The sequence below is a fragment of the Lissotriton helveticus genome, chromosome 6 (assembly GCF_964261635.1).
Source record: "Lissotriton helveticus chromosome 6, aLisHel1.1, whole genome shotgun sequence".
NCBI lineage: Eukaryota > Metazoa > Chordata > Amphibia > Caudata > Salamandridae > Lissotriton > Lissotriton helveticus.
Window position 1 is genome coordinate 70146383 of NC_136067.1, and position 12624 is coordinate 70159006.

The 12624-nt window shown below is 45.8% G+C and overlaps 1 protein-coding gene across 2 annotated transcripts in view; it reads right to left on the reverse strand.

The window, feature by feature from the left end:
• The window catches only part of RNF8 (ring finger protein 8), a 181466-nt gene that overhangs the window by 62126 nt on the left and 106716 nt on the right, over positions 1-12624 (reverse strand). For both annotated transcript variants that reach the window (XM_078647374.1, XM_078647375.1), the window contains exon 6: positions 10581-10688. In XM_078647374.1, the coding sequence (XP_078503500.1) occupies positions 10581-10688 (108 nt within the window). The remainder of the gene's footprint in view (positions 1-10580; positions 10689-12624) is intronic.

Sequence of the window (12624 nt, forward strand, 5' to 3'; positions counted from 1 at the left end):
GGAATCTGCAGCAGCGCTGATCACTTGGTTGGAAACCATGAGTCCTTCATTCATGATCTCTTGGAAATCCTCCCTGTTCTCCCAGGGAAGGAGTTCCACAAACCGTGTGAGGGACTCCCATAGGGACCGATCATAACGTCGCAACAAGGCTGAGGCACTAGCGGCCTTCATAGACCTTCCTGCCCGCCGAATCCATCCAGCGGCTCTCTCCTTGTCAGGAGGCACTGTCGATGACTGGGTGGTGGCGTGTTGTTTCCTCGCCGCCGTCACAATCACGGAGTCAGGCGCAGGGTCCAAGCGCATAAACCCTGGGTCCGAGTCGGGGGCCCGAAACTTCTTTTGTAGCCTTGAGGGCGCTGACTTCGTAACTGCCAGGGCGAGGAAGAGCTCCATGGCGGGTTCCACCAACCCTGGTACCAACGGCAACAATGGGCGAGACAACTGCTTCTTGTGCAGTGTTTCGAAGATGACGGACGTCAGGGGCGCGGGCACCGTGAGTGTGATGCCCAGCTTGGCCGCTCCTCACAGTAAAACCTCCTGGAAGGAGACAATGACGTCAATCGGGGACACCCTCGTCCGAGGGGAGTCCGAGGGTCCGCGAGTAGTCCCTGGCACTGGACGAATCCGTGTGGCAGGATCTAGACCTGTCCCTCCTACGGCGCCGTCTGGACCTCGTGGACGAGCGACGGCGACTCCTGGACCTATCTCTCCGTCTTGAGCGAGACCTTGACCTACTCGGCCTCGGGCGTTCCGCAGGCCGGAAAGGAGGGCGCTGTTGAGGCCGAACCGGGAGCCTAGGCTGAAGAGGCCCCGTAGGGGGCGTTGGCAAATGAGGCAACGAGGCCGACCTTGGAGGGGCCGGTGGAGGAGGGCGGTGAGGAGGAACCAGAGGTGGTGGAGTAGGAGGTTGAGGTAGTGGAGGAGGAGTCGGGTTCCACGGAGGAGGACCCACGGGCAAAGGAGGAGGTGTAGGCGACCTCGGTTTAGTGGGTGAGTAAACCGGAGAGTACTCCGAGCCCGGCGACTGTCCCACTCTCCTTTTCTTCTTCTTCTTCTTCTTCTGAGGGGGGCGATCTTGAGGCCCTACCCCTCATGGAAGAGCGACGGCGCCATCGCGAACGTGTACTCGCTGACGCTGAGGACTCCGTCCTGGTCCTAGAACGTCTAGGCTTCCTTCTCGACCTTGAGCGTCCCCTCGACGTTGACGAGCGTCTCCTTGACGTCGACGAACGTCGTGTCGACGATCGTCTGCTCGACGTCGTCGGTCGATGCCTCGACGTCGGCGATCTTCTCGGCGTCGACGACCTCCGTCTCGACGCTGATCTTCGTCTCGACGTTGCTGACTTCCGTGTCAACGTCGACGGCGAGCGCTTGCGTCTTGACCTCTCTCGACGTCGATGATGGCTCGATGACGAATCAGTCCTCGACATCGACCTCGTCGAAGGTCTCGACATCAGTCCCCTCGATGTCGACGGCGCTTCGACCCAGAGCCCTGGGGAGACGGGGAATAGACTGTGGTCATTCCTTTCGACGCTGACGTCGAGGCTGCCGACGTCAAGGCTATCGACGTCGACGGAGACCGGAGGCGTTTTCTGGCCTTTTCTTTACTGGGGAGACCCGCAGAGGCCGGCGCATGGGCAGAGGAAGGAGCCCCTTCATGCCCAGACCCACCTTGTCCCTGCTGCCTTCTCTGTTCCAAACCTTGGAGCCTGGTCTTCTCCCTGTCCTTCAGGGTCCTTTTAGGGAACTGCAGACAAATATCACACTCCTCAGGAACATGAGAAGCAGGCAGGCACAGGATGCAAACCCTGTGAGGATCCGATTTTGCCTTTTTCCTGGAGAACTCAGGACATTTATCAAATAAGGCAGGCATATTTGATAAAAGAGCAGTCCAAAACACCAGAGAAACTCCAACAAAGATAAGAGGCAAAACACGTCGAGTGAACACACTCCAACACTTTAAAAGTGCACAGTTAGTAGAAAAATTCCCAAAAAAGGAGCTCAATGCTCCAGGGTCCTGCTAGCAGGAGCCGGAAAAAAGAACTGAAAGTGGAGGGAGTTGCTGTGCATTCTGGGATACCAGGAGAGTTCTGGAAAGTTTCCTTAAAGGCACTGTATCCCTTTTTAAGCCACATAATGGCAGCCTATGGGGGCCTGTCTGTCCTGTCCTTCCTCTCGATCACTCCAAGGATTTGGTGAAGGGGGGGGGAGAGAGTGTTTTTCCATGGTGGAACCTGGCAGACAGGTTCAAATGTGATATTGGTGGAATATCCTTTGCATTTCTAGTTGAAGTACTGGACAGTGTAGCCCTGCAGGTATAGGCTGCATTATCGGTCTTTAATTTTCTCTTAAGTGTCTATGCACTACTGCAAAGAAGACAGTTTATGAGATTATTTTTGATTGCTCCGGGGTCCCCGCACATGAGCGGGACTATTCACTAGATTATGACTATACACAGAGATCCCCTACTACAGAACATGATCAATTTGCGGAAGGAATTCCACTTAACATAACACCATTTACGCTGCTTTACAACACTTGAGAAGCAGTGTAAGGTATAGTAAATCTGGGGCTCAGATTGAATGAATTTCAACTCAAAGCTTTTTAATTGAAATACATTTATTTACATTTTTAGAAACGATGTCAAGGATGTACTGGTGATAATTTACGAAGATAATCAAACATTATTACAATTTATGTCCAACAAATCTACCACGTATTAAAGTTCCTGTCTTTAACTGACAGTCACACCTCAAATAAACATTGCTTTAGTCAGCTAATGTACTATAAGCCCATTAAGTCAAAACACTTAACTGCCTTTAAGCTTTTAAATAAAAAACAACATCACAGTTATTAGTACTAATTTTACCAACCTTCGAAAGATAAGTCATGACATCACTGCCAGGATTTTAATTTTAAACAGTGGGTTTCAGGAACTCAATGCAGGGAGATACTTTACTGACATGAATAAAGCTGCGTCGCAAAGTAAATATTTATAACACATATTTACTAGAATAACTGGATAATGAACAAAAGGACGGGAATTGTTTGCGCGCACCCGATGCTTCTAACGTTGTTTAATGAAAATGTGGAGGACTTCATTATGAAATCAGATTGAAGACTTCACTGATGGCTTTGCATGCACACTGTGTAAGTGGGGGCAGGCGCTTGTGTACTGTTATTGCCAACTGCAGAAGAGGCTGCGCTCAGTGCGCGACAAGTGACATTTTTCACAAAGTGGATGGCCATCAAGCAGCTGCTTCCTTCTTCAGCGCATTTCTCGACCAGGCATGTAAAGGGAACTCAGTAGTGACGTCACGGCCCTCTCCCTGAATCACATAACTCACATGTCTGATTGTTTTCGGGGCCCTGTATGAAGTGTGTCCACCAAGAAATGTAATTCATGCGCCGAGTGACAGCCGCAGTGGAAAGGAAAAAGGTGCAGACGAACAGCAAGTCGGGTGCTGAAAAAACTGCATTTACAAAACAAGTTTGCTTTTGAAGCTGCCGTTGTGGCGCAGCTTACAGAGCTGCCGACCTTGTGCGTAGGGAACTGGGCTTGAGTCTCGGGGTCGGCTCTACAGAAAAACATGCCAATCCAAATAAATAAAATTAAACTTCTAACAAATTAATTGAAACACTGGCGAATCTGAAACAAGTGGTGAGGCGAATCGTGCCTGAGTAATTCAAAGTAAACAAGCCAGTCACAAAGTACACAACACAGGAGGAGCAAGTGCATTAACAGACAACCCCCTAGAACGAGTCCGATGAGCAGTAAACCAAGAAATGCAAATGCCAAGTCTATTAGGTGGGAAGCGGCAGCCATTGCTAAAGCTGGCATCCTGTGAGTGCTGTGTACATTCATTAAGTAAATAGTTCTCCGAACTGCTAATGAAAGTTCCCGAGTAAGGGCACATGTAAGAGGCACATGGGAGGTAACAGAGTATAGGGAGTTACTAAGAAGGGGACTGATAAGCCTATTAACAAATAAATCGGAAGCCAACATTTACAAAGGACAACGACACAACCCAATAAAAACAAGCATTTGCAATGCAATGGGTCTCGCATTTACGTGAGTTTAAGCTATTGTTATGTTAAATGAGTATTTGTAAAGCGTACAGCTACTCAATAGAGTGTCCCGGCGCTGAAGGTGTGGTGACGACGTTGACCATGTGCTATGGAAACCAGGTTGAATATTATTGCTGGAATAACCAGGAATAACCAGGTTTTCAGTGACTTCCTAAACGCAAGAAGGTCCTGCGTCAGTCTTAGTTCCAGTGGCAAATGGTTCCACAGTTGAGCCGCTTGTACCTGAAAGGAGCGTCCCGTCCCCCTCTCCGCGCTTGGTGATATTTGGAAGTGCGTGTCAACTGAAGCGTTGAAGACCTTAGTGTACAGAAAGGGCAGTAGAACTGGACTCTCTTCCTGACGTACACGGCACCTATGCCATGGAGAGCCTTGAAAGCCAGGACCATAGCCTTAAAATGGATTCTCTTGTGAACTGGGAGCCAATGTAGGGATTTCAACTGAGAAGACATCCGTGCTCTTGGGCCAAGCATGAGTATTGCTCTGGCTGCTGCATTCTGGGTCACCTGCAGCCTTGCCAGTAGATACTCTGGCAGCCCTAGGTACAGTACATTTACGTAGTCCAGCCTGGAGACTATCAGTGCTTGGACTACTATTTTCCTATGTGTAATAGGTAGGAGGGGCAGAAACTGCTTTAGCATTTTTAGCATGCCGAAGCATGATCCGACAACTGTCTGAATCTGTGCCTGCATGGAAAGATTCTCATCCAGCTTCACTCCTAAGTTTTCACTGTCTTTACAGAAGTTGTGGGAGGAGACATGTCTACTGGCCACCAGTTCCGCCACACGTTCCTGGGAGGGTGGCCGAAGAAGATGATCTCCGACTTTTCAGGATTAGATTTAAGTTGGTGTGGTGACGACGTTGACCATGTGCTATGGAAACCAGGTTGAATATTATTGCTGGAATAACCAGGTTTTCAGGTTTTCAGTGACTTCCTAAACGCAAGAAGGTCCTGCGTCAGTCTTAGTTCCAGTGGCAAATGGTTCCACAGTTGAGCCGCTTGTACCTGAAAGGAGCGTCCCGTCCCCCTCTCCGCGCTTGGTGATATTTGGAAGTGCGTGTCAACTGAAGCGTTGAAGACCTTAGTGTACAGAAAGGGCAGTAGAACTGGACTCTCTTCCTGATGTACACGGCACCTATGCCATGGAGAGCCTTGAAAGCCAGGACCATAGCCTTAAAATGGATTCTCTTGTGAACTGGGAGCCAATGTAGGGATTTCAACTGAGAAGACATCCGTGCTCTTGGGCCAAGCATGAGTATTGCTCTGGCTGCTGCATTCTGGGTCACCTGCAGCCTTGCCAGTAGATACTCTGGCAGCCCTAGGTACAGTACATTTACGTAGTCCAGCCTGGAGACTATCAGTGCTTGGACTACTATTTTCCTATGTGTAATAGGTAGGAGGGGCAGAAACTGCTTTAGCATTTTTAGCATGCCGAAGCATGATCCGACAACTGTCTGAATCTGTGCCTGCATGGAAAGATTCTCATCCAGCTTCACTCCTAAGTTTTCACTGTCTTTACAGAAGTTGTGGGAGGAGACATGTCTACTGGCCACCAGTTCCGCCACACGTTCCTGGGAGGGTGGCCGAAGAAGATGATCTCCGACTTTTCAGGATTAGATTTAAGTTGATTAGACTGGAGCCAGGAGAACACTTCTGATAAACAAGAGTTAATCATATCTCCTTTAAAATGCACATCTTTATCGCAGGTGAGGAGCAGCTGCGGATTGTCCGCATACGATACAATTTTAGCTCCATGACCCTCGGCCAGAGTCACTATGGCCATAACCTTTCTGGCCTAGTACACTATGCTTCTTCTCTTAAGTGTAAATACCATAAAAATCCACAATGGGGGAATAATACCTTTGTGTCATATTGGCATAATCAGAAATATGAGCTATACATTACCTTGTATGAAAATAGAAAGGCGATGATGCAATCCTCTGATATCGACCTTTATATCTTCACTGTTTTTTTAATATCATGAAGACCCTACAAATTCTCCAAAGACTGGGGATATTCATAATGATATCATGCCTACTAGCATCGCTCACTATGACACAAAATTATTTCCACCCGACACACACCCATTTCCTTAACACTATTCAAACATTCTTCAGCGAACAAAACCACACAGTAGTATACGGTCAGCATAAATCAAGGTAGTCCTAACCATAACTTGTACCAAAGCTTCTCATTTATGGAGACAGATCGAAAAGATATATATTTAACCAGATCCTTGGTAAATTGATAATCATTGTAACAATTAATGATTTGAAACTTGGAAAAAAAACTTACTTTTTTCCAAGTCACAGGAGGTTATCAAGTAAGGAGTGCAGGAAAAGGTAACAAGTAATTTTGCGTTATTTGTGAGAAAACCTGACTGTTTTTCTCTTCAGTTGGAAAGTCATTACTTCCATGAGGCCTGTTTTGCAGGTCAGCAGATATTGCTGGAGTTAAACTATTTAATTTCTATTTAGCAGAAGATTTTCAAACTAGGGTTTTTCTTACCTACCAGTACTATTCTATCTTCAGGGCAGCTGGGCCTGCTACTTCCTCATCTGCTCGCGTCCCACAAGGTCACGATCTCGGCTGGCATTTCAAGGTACTTGACCTAATGGTGCACTTTACATTTGTGCTGTTATCAAGACCGTCGGCTGGCAAAAACACTGGCGCGCAGAACTGAAACTAAAGCATGTATAGAGGCCCCATTCATCCACCACGGACCGGTACCATTGAGTTTTTCTGCAACTGTGCACTGCTGCCTAATAGGAGGCGTTGCACGAGGTAATCTAAGCAGGCGCAGCAAAACACTTTTACGTAGGAGTGCAGAATCGGCTTAGTTACAGCCACGTTAACTTAAAAAGTCGAAGTTTAGCAAAAATAAAGTAAACCAGCATTGGCCGCGTGGCAGTAAAACCGCGCAGCAGTGAAAGTGGCAGCAGGGGGAGGGGGCATGGCTGATTTCCTTTTGGGAGCGAGCGACCATATGGCGCCACCATATGGCACAGCGCGCTCCCGAAAGGAAATCACTTAGATGTGCAAAGCGTGCACTTCTTTGCTGGAAAAAGCTCCGCCGATGGCATTAGGTCCGCTGCGTAGGACAAGCCCTAAAAATATTGAAGGAGAGGGGTGCTGGGGGGGGGGGGGGAGGGAGGCGCATTAGTTTCAAGTTCATACCTGAATACAGCCTGCCTCAAAGAGACAGCGCAACCACTGCCTAGGCGAGACCTAATACAGCACAGTCTTGCTTAGGTAATCTTAGACCATTAACCCCCTAATGGCAACATTGGTAATTAATAAAACCATGATAGACTGGAGAATAGTGCCATGGTGCCTGTAAAACCCTAAGATCAAAGAAGACTTGACTCTCCACCCAGGGGTCCAGAAAAATGTCTGTGTGTGGCAGACTGCCTATAGCCAGTCAGTACCCACATCAGGGTCGGTCGGTTGTCAGGGGGCACCTCTGAGTACATGTCTTAATAAATCTAACACTGGCAGCAGTGTGGATTTATTACAAGGAGCTGTTTGGTACGATACACCCCTGGGTTCAGTGAAGCCATAATGTGGAACTCTAGTCTAGTCCATGTACTCTCTATGGCTTCCCTGGCACTTACAATATTAGGGAATAGACCCTAATACTGTAAGGGAATATTGGCCCATGCAGATATGCCCAAACCTGGTATATAGTGCACCCTGCCTTAGGGATGGTATGGCCTGCTAGAGGGATGACTGACCTATATCTTAGGCAGTACTAGCTGGCATGGCACCGTGCCATGTCGACTTGGTCATTTGTTTTACCTCACAGGGGCATGCCGGCTGCAGGGTTAGCCGGCTGCAGGGGCAGTGGCATGGTCCTGGTGAGCGGGTCACAGGGGACCCTCTTCAGCCTCCAGGCCCTAGGTACCTAGGGTACCACTTGCTAGGGACTTACAGGGGGGGCAGAAGCGACATTTGTGTACATGTTTTAGGGAAAGTACACTGGGACTGGGAACCTGGGACAGCAGGGACCCAGTACAGTCAAAGTAGCATCAAAAGCCAGGCAAAAAGTGGAAGGGAGGGTACTGGAACACAGCCCAGTTTCTCACAGGAGATCTATATGCACTGTTAAATAGAACTGCAGGACCATTTTTAGGCAGAAGTCTTGGTGGTAGTGTGCACACACTGATATGGTCAAAGTACTTCCTCTCTATGGTCCTCCAAACATTCCTTCTTTGCAGGACAGCATCATTGGCAAAGTTATGGATCATTAACTCTCAACTTGTGACCAACATCTGAGCCGTGTTTTTGTTTGTTCGTACTGTTCTCTTGCAGGTATCCCCTTAAGGGAGCTTCCAACAAACATCAAGACTTTGATCTCTGATCATGCTCCACATGACTTAAAAAAGTATAAAGTAGGGGTTGGGACTGAACGAGCGGTGGTGCCCAGTTTTAACTTAATTCACAAATTCTTGCAATTTATAAGAAACACAGACGGAAATCCAGCAAGGCTTACTCTGCATCCCAGCCCTACGCAGTCCGAAATATGGCCAAGCAACTCTTTAGAATATCTGAAGAAATTAAATCAACATTACCATCACAAACCCATACTCCTCCTCCAAAGAATCTCTGCAAAAGGTTATTAGATTTCTTAACTTATAAGACTGAAAAGAGAAGAACGCATACCAGAAACGAATCTAGACTGACATTTGAAGGGGTGCAGGGCAAACTCAAAGTGGTACTATTCCAATTTCCCCCGTAGCCAAGCCCTTGAGTAATCTTGTTCTCAAGCAATTCCAGGCTATTGTCAGGCCAGGTGTCAAAGCAAGCTTCACCACTGCACATCAACGTATTAAGATGTACTTGTTAAGCACTAAATAAATCCTGTGCACTGAAGCCTCCCTGACAAAAAAACAAACTCTGGCCAAACCAACCTCTAGAGCAGATATGGGCCCTCACACAAGAGCTGCATCAGTCACCGGTTTTCAAGTGTATTTGTAAGTATATGCAAGAATGACAAACCTACTTAACCCAAATATTGCAGCATAACCTCAGTTCCTGTACCCAAAATGAGTCCAGCATGCCCTTGTTATCACATGGTTCTAAGTAAATTTTATTATGCAGCAGTTCGTCCAGGTAACCTACTTCATGCATGCCCTGGACACATGGGCAGAACAGGATGGCAAACAGTACAATGTGTCATTCATATGGATGAAATCATACAACAGAATAAAATCTACCCTCAGGAATCAGCAACTGCCTCCTTACTGCTCTTAACATTAGAAATGCTTCCTTTAACCAAGTTCTTGTACATGGCCCTCTAAAGAAGGATATTCAAAAACCTTAAGGATGACCCAAAACTGCAAGAAAAAATGATCGCATCACTGAGCTACCATTTGCACCAAAAATCAGAATGAAGTGTGTAGCTAAACAAATGAATCTATTCACATATGAAACTCTTGTATAAGTATCAGTCCAGATTTCGTGACAGTCACAGCTTTGAAACAGTTGCGCGCAGAGATGATGCCTTTTCAAATGCTGGATATAAATGAAGCATGCCAGTTAATCTTACTTGATTTAGGGACAGTGTTTGATAGACATGACCATAACATACTGCTGAACACCATCTCCAGAAACGGTTGAAGAATACTTTAAATAAGGGAACAGGTTAATGATGTATATAGATAGATGGAACAAACATCCAGAGGGTGCCTGTTAAGAGCGCAGTTGACTATGTTAACTGAACTCCATCCACTGCGGACTAGTGGACAATGTGGCTAAGCAATTATTCTTATCCACAATAGCTAATCTAGCTGCTCTGGCTGAATGGAGGAGAAAATGTAGGTTTACAGAGCTCACCTCTTCCAGAGGACTTTGAAAGGACAACGCATTTATCTTGTAGACTCAATGGCTAGGAGTAATGCTATATTCAGTGTGCAGGACGGAGATGGTGTAGTGGGCACCATGCACTGCCATGGTGACCAGGAAGATAAATAGGAAAGAGGTGGGTGGTTCCTGAACATAAATACCAATCCCACTATGCTCATATTAACAACTGATGATGTAGCCTATAGAGATCTGAGAGAGGAAAAAAGCACAGGGGTGCCTGGTATCTGCAGGTCACACTTCACCTCAAGAAAGAAAGCAAACATTTCAAGAGCCGAGTGTTCATGAGGATGAACTTTAGTGTTTGCGCATTTTATGTATGTTTAAAGTATGCTTCCATAAAAATAAGCGAAGTTTAAAGAGGAAAATGCCGCTCATGTCTTATACACTGTGCCCGGCATCAAATCTTTATGTGTACTACGAGCCAACATCTATAAAAATGAGTGCAATCACTTAGCAGTTTTGACTACATTCAGACAACTACTGTTCAAGGCTGCATCCCAATTAGAAGATAAATCCAGGTCCCTGTCCAGAGATGCATCTAAATATTTCTAAATATCTAAATATTTCTGCACGCTGTTGCCTTGATCTAAGAGCAAGCAAACACACTGGGGCATTTGTTAAATATTACCTCGATGAAATGTTCTGAACATATGATGCACTGCAGCTCGTTGTCCAGCACGTTATTCATCTGATTTAGGACTTCTTCTTTCTGGGCTTGCACCTTCTCCTTCTCCTCCTGCAGCACGGTAACAAGAGTTGAAGGATAAGATATCACTCCATGCCTCACAAAGCAATCTGTGCAAAGACTGTTTATATTCCAATTTATTTTCAATGTCTCTGCGCTAGTGACACTTTTTGGAGCATGAGAACACTTGCAGGACTCAGGCATTTAGTAGGTGTAAGAACATGCAGCAGATTGTAAAACTGACTCTTGAGCATAGTGTGGGCAGAGAGAGACACCTTGAATTCACGGATCATGAAATTAAGCGCATTTGTTGGTTTTTCTTTCACTCCGGTATGACTTACCTCACAATCATTTCACAGCTCCAACAGTTGTGTATTTGGATTGTGTAGTGGCACTCTCCAAATGGATACAGTGGCTCTTCCAGGAAAGTTCTGAAAGTTTTAAATTACCAATGCTGCTCCTGGACATGTCTAACAAGACTGCTCTATCATGGCAACTGGTGTTTTAAAGCTTCCACACAAAGAATCTTCATATTTATAATGTGGTTCAAGTTGCCCATCTTTTACCATGCATAGACATAAGAACTATACTTATAATTGCCAACTTCCTGGGGTTTAAGTAGATCAAATGTATATCTAGAACTATTTAGGGTGCAAGACATGTTACAAACAATGTTTATTTTACAGAATGACTCATACACCTGCTTGGTATACAATTTCAATTGATAGCGATCTGGGAAGATGGAGCGGACATACAAGTTGCCTAAAAAAAGGTGTAATCACCAATTGTCCCACCTCGATATTTTATTGTCAAGTGGGACAGCAAGCGCACTACCAGCAGCCAGCACCAGTTCTCCCATTTAATTACTGCAGATCCAGTTCCTAATCTCGTTGACTTCTTCACAAGTAGGAAACTGTTTAGTTGAGGCCAGTGCTTCCATTTCTAGACATGTGCTTCTGAGTTCTTGCCAGTGTTCAGCAACAAGTGGTAGGGGTGCTTGAAATGCCACTTGTGGTAGATCAGGTAGTGTACCAATCCTAAGCATGGCGATGCTCCCTCCTTAATTGCTCATCTGGGAGGCATTTGTTTGATGTCGTTGGATGCCCCTGAATGCTTTGGAGTTGTACTTTACATGATATACTATAAGCATCATTTCATACACCCCAAACTACCTGCCGCATTCTCTTGTAGACGCGCAAGAACCCAGAAGCATGTGTTCCGAAATGCAAGACTTGAGAAATTCAAAAACACTATGGATATTTACCATAAAGCATGGAAGTGGTGGAGCTGGAATTCTGGCAGTGTGCTCCCTCCTTCAATAGTATATATTTTGTGTCTGCATCAATAAAGGAATGTTTTCTGAAAGTAGGTTAAGAACTTTGTGCAACTGCCTTCCACCTATTCTACAAGAACGCATTTCCAAGAACCTCTACTGTTGCATCCATGACCATGTTAAGAGCGCACTGGGTTGATTAGTAACTGTTCACATACTTGGTGATAACAGATTTGTATACAGTGCACTACCTTTCTTCTAAAGCACACTGTCGGTCTTCGGATAAGCAGTGCACATGCACCTTTCTCACCGCTGCAGGCTGTTTATAGGCAAAAAGACTTTCAATTGTTTGACATGTAAGGTGTAAAACCGCAGTTATAAATCATGAGTGTGAACACAAAACACTAATTCCAGTGCAACTGTAGAAATGTTTCTTTCGTAGCTAATGAGTGTAGTGAGTGATGTAATTGGTACTATGAACACAGTCTAGAAGCCACTTAAGTTTACATATATGCAGACGGTCAAGTGGTGGACTCATAAAATTGACTAGCACTGTACTGAAATCCCAAGTTCTTCATGATGGTCTAGTGGTTTCTCTAGCACACTCTGATAAACCTTTGATCACCGTTATAAAACGGTGGCCCACTGAACGTCACCCTCTAGTAAGTGGTTAGATCTGTGCAATATACTATTACCGACGCTTATGTGTAGCTC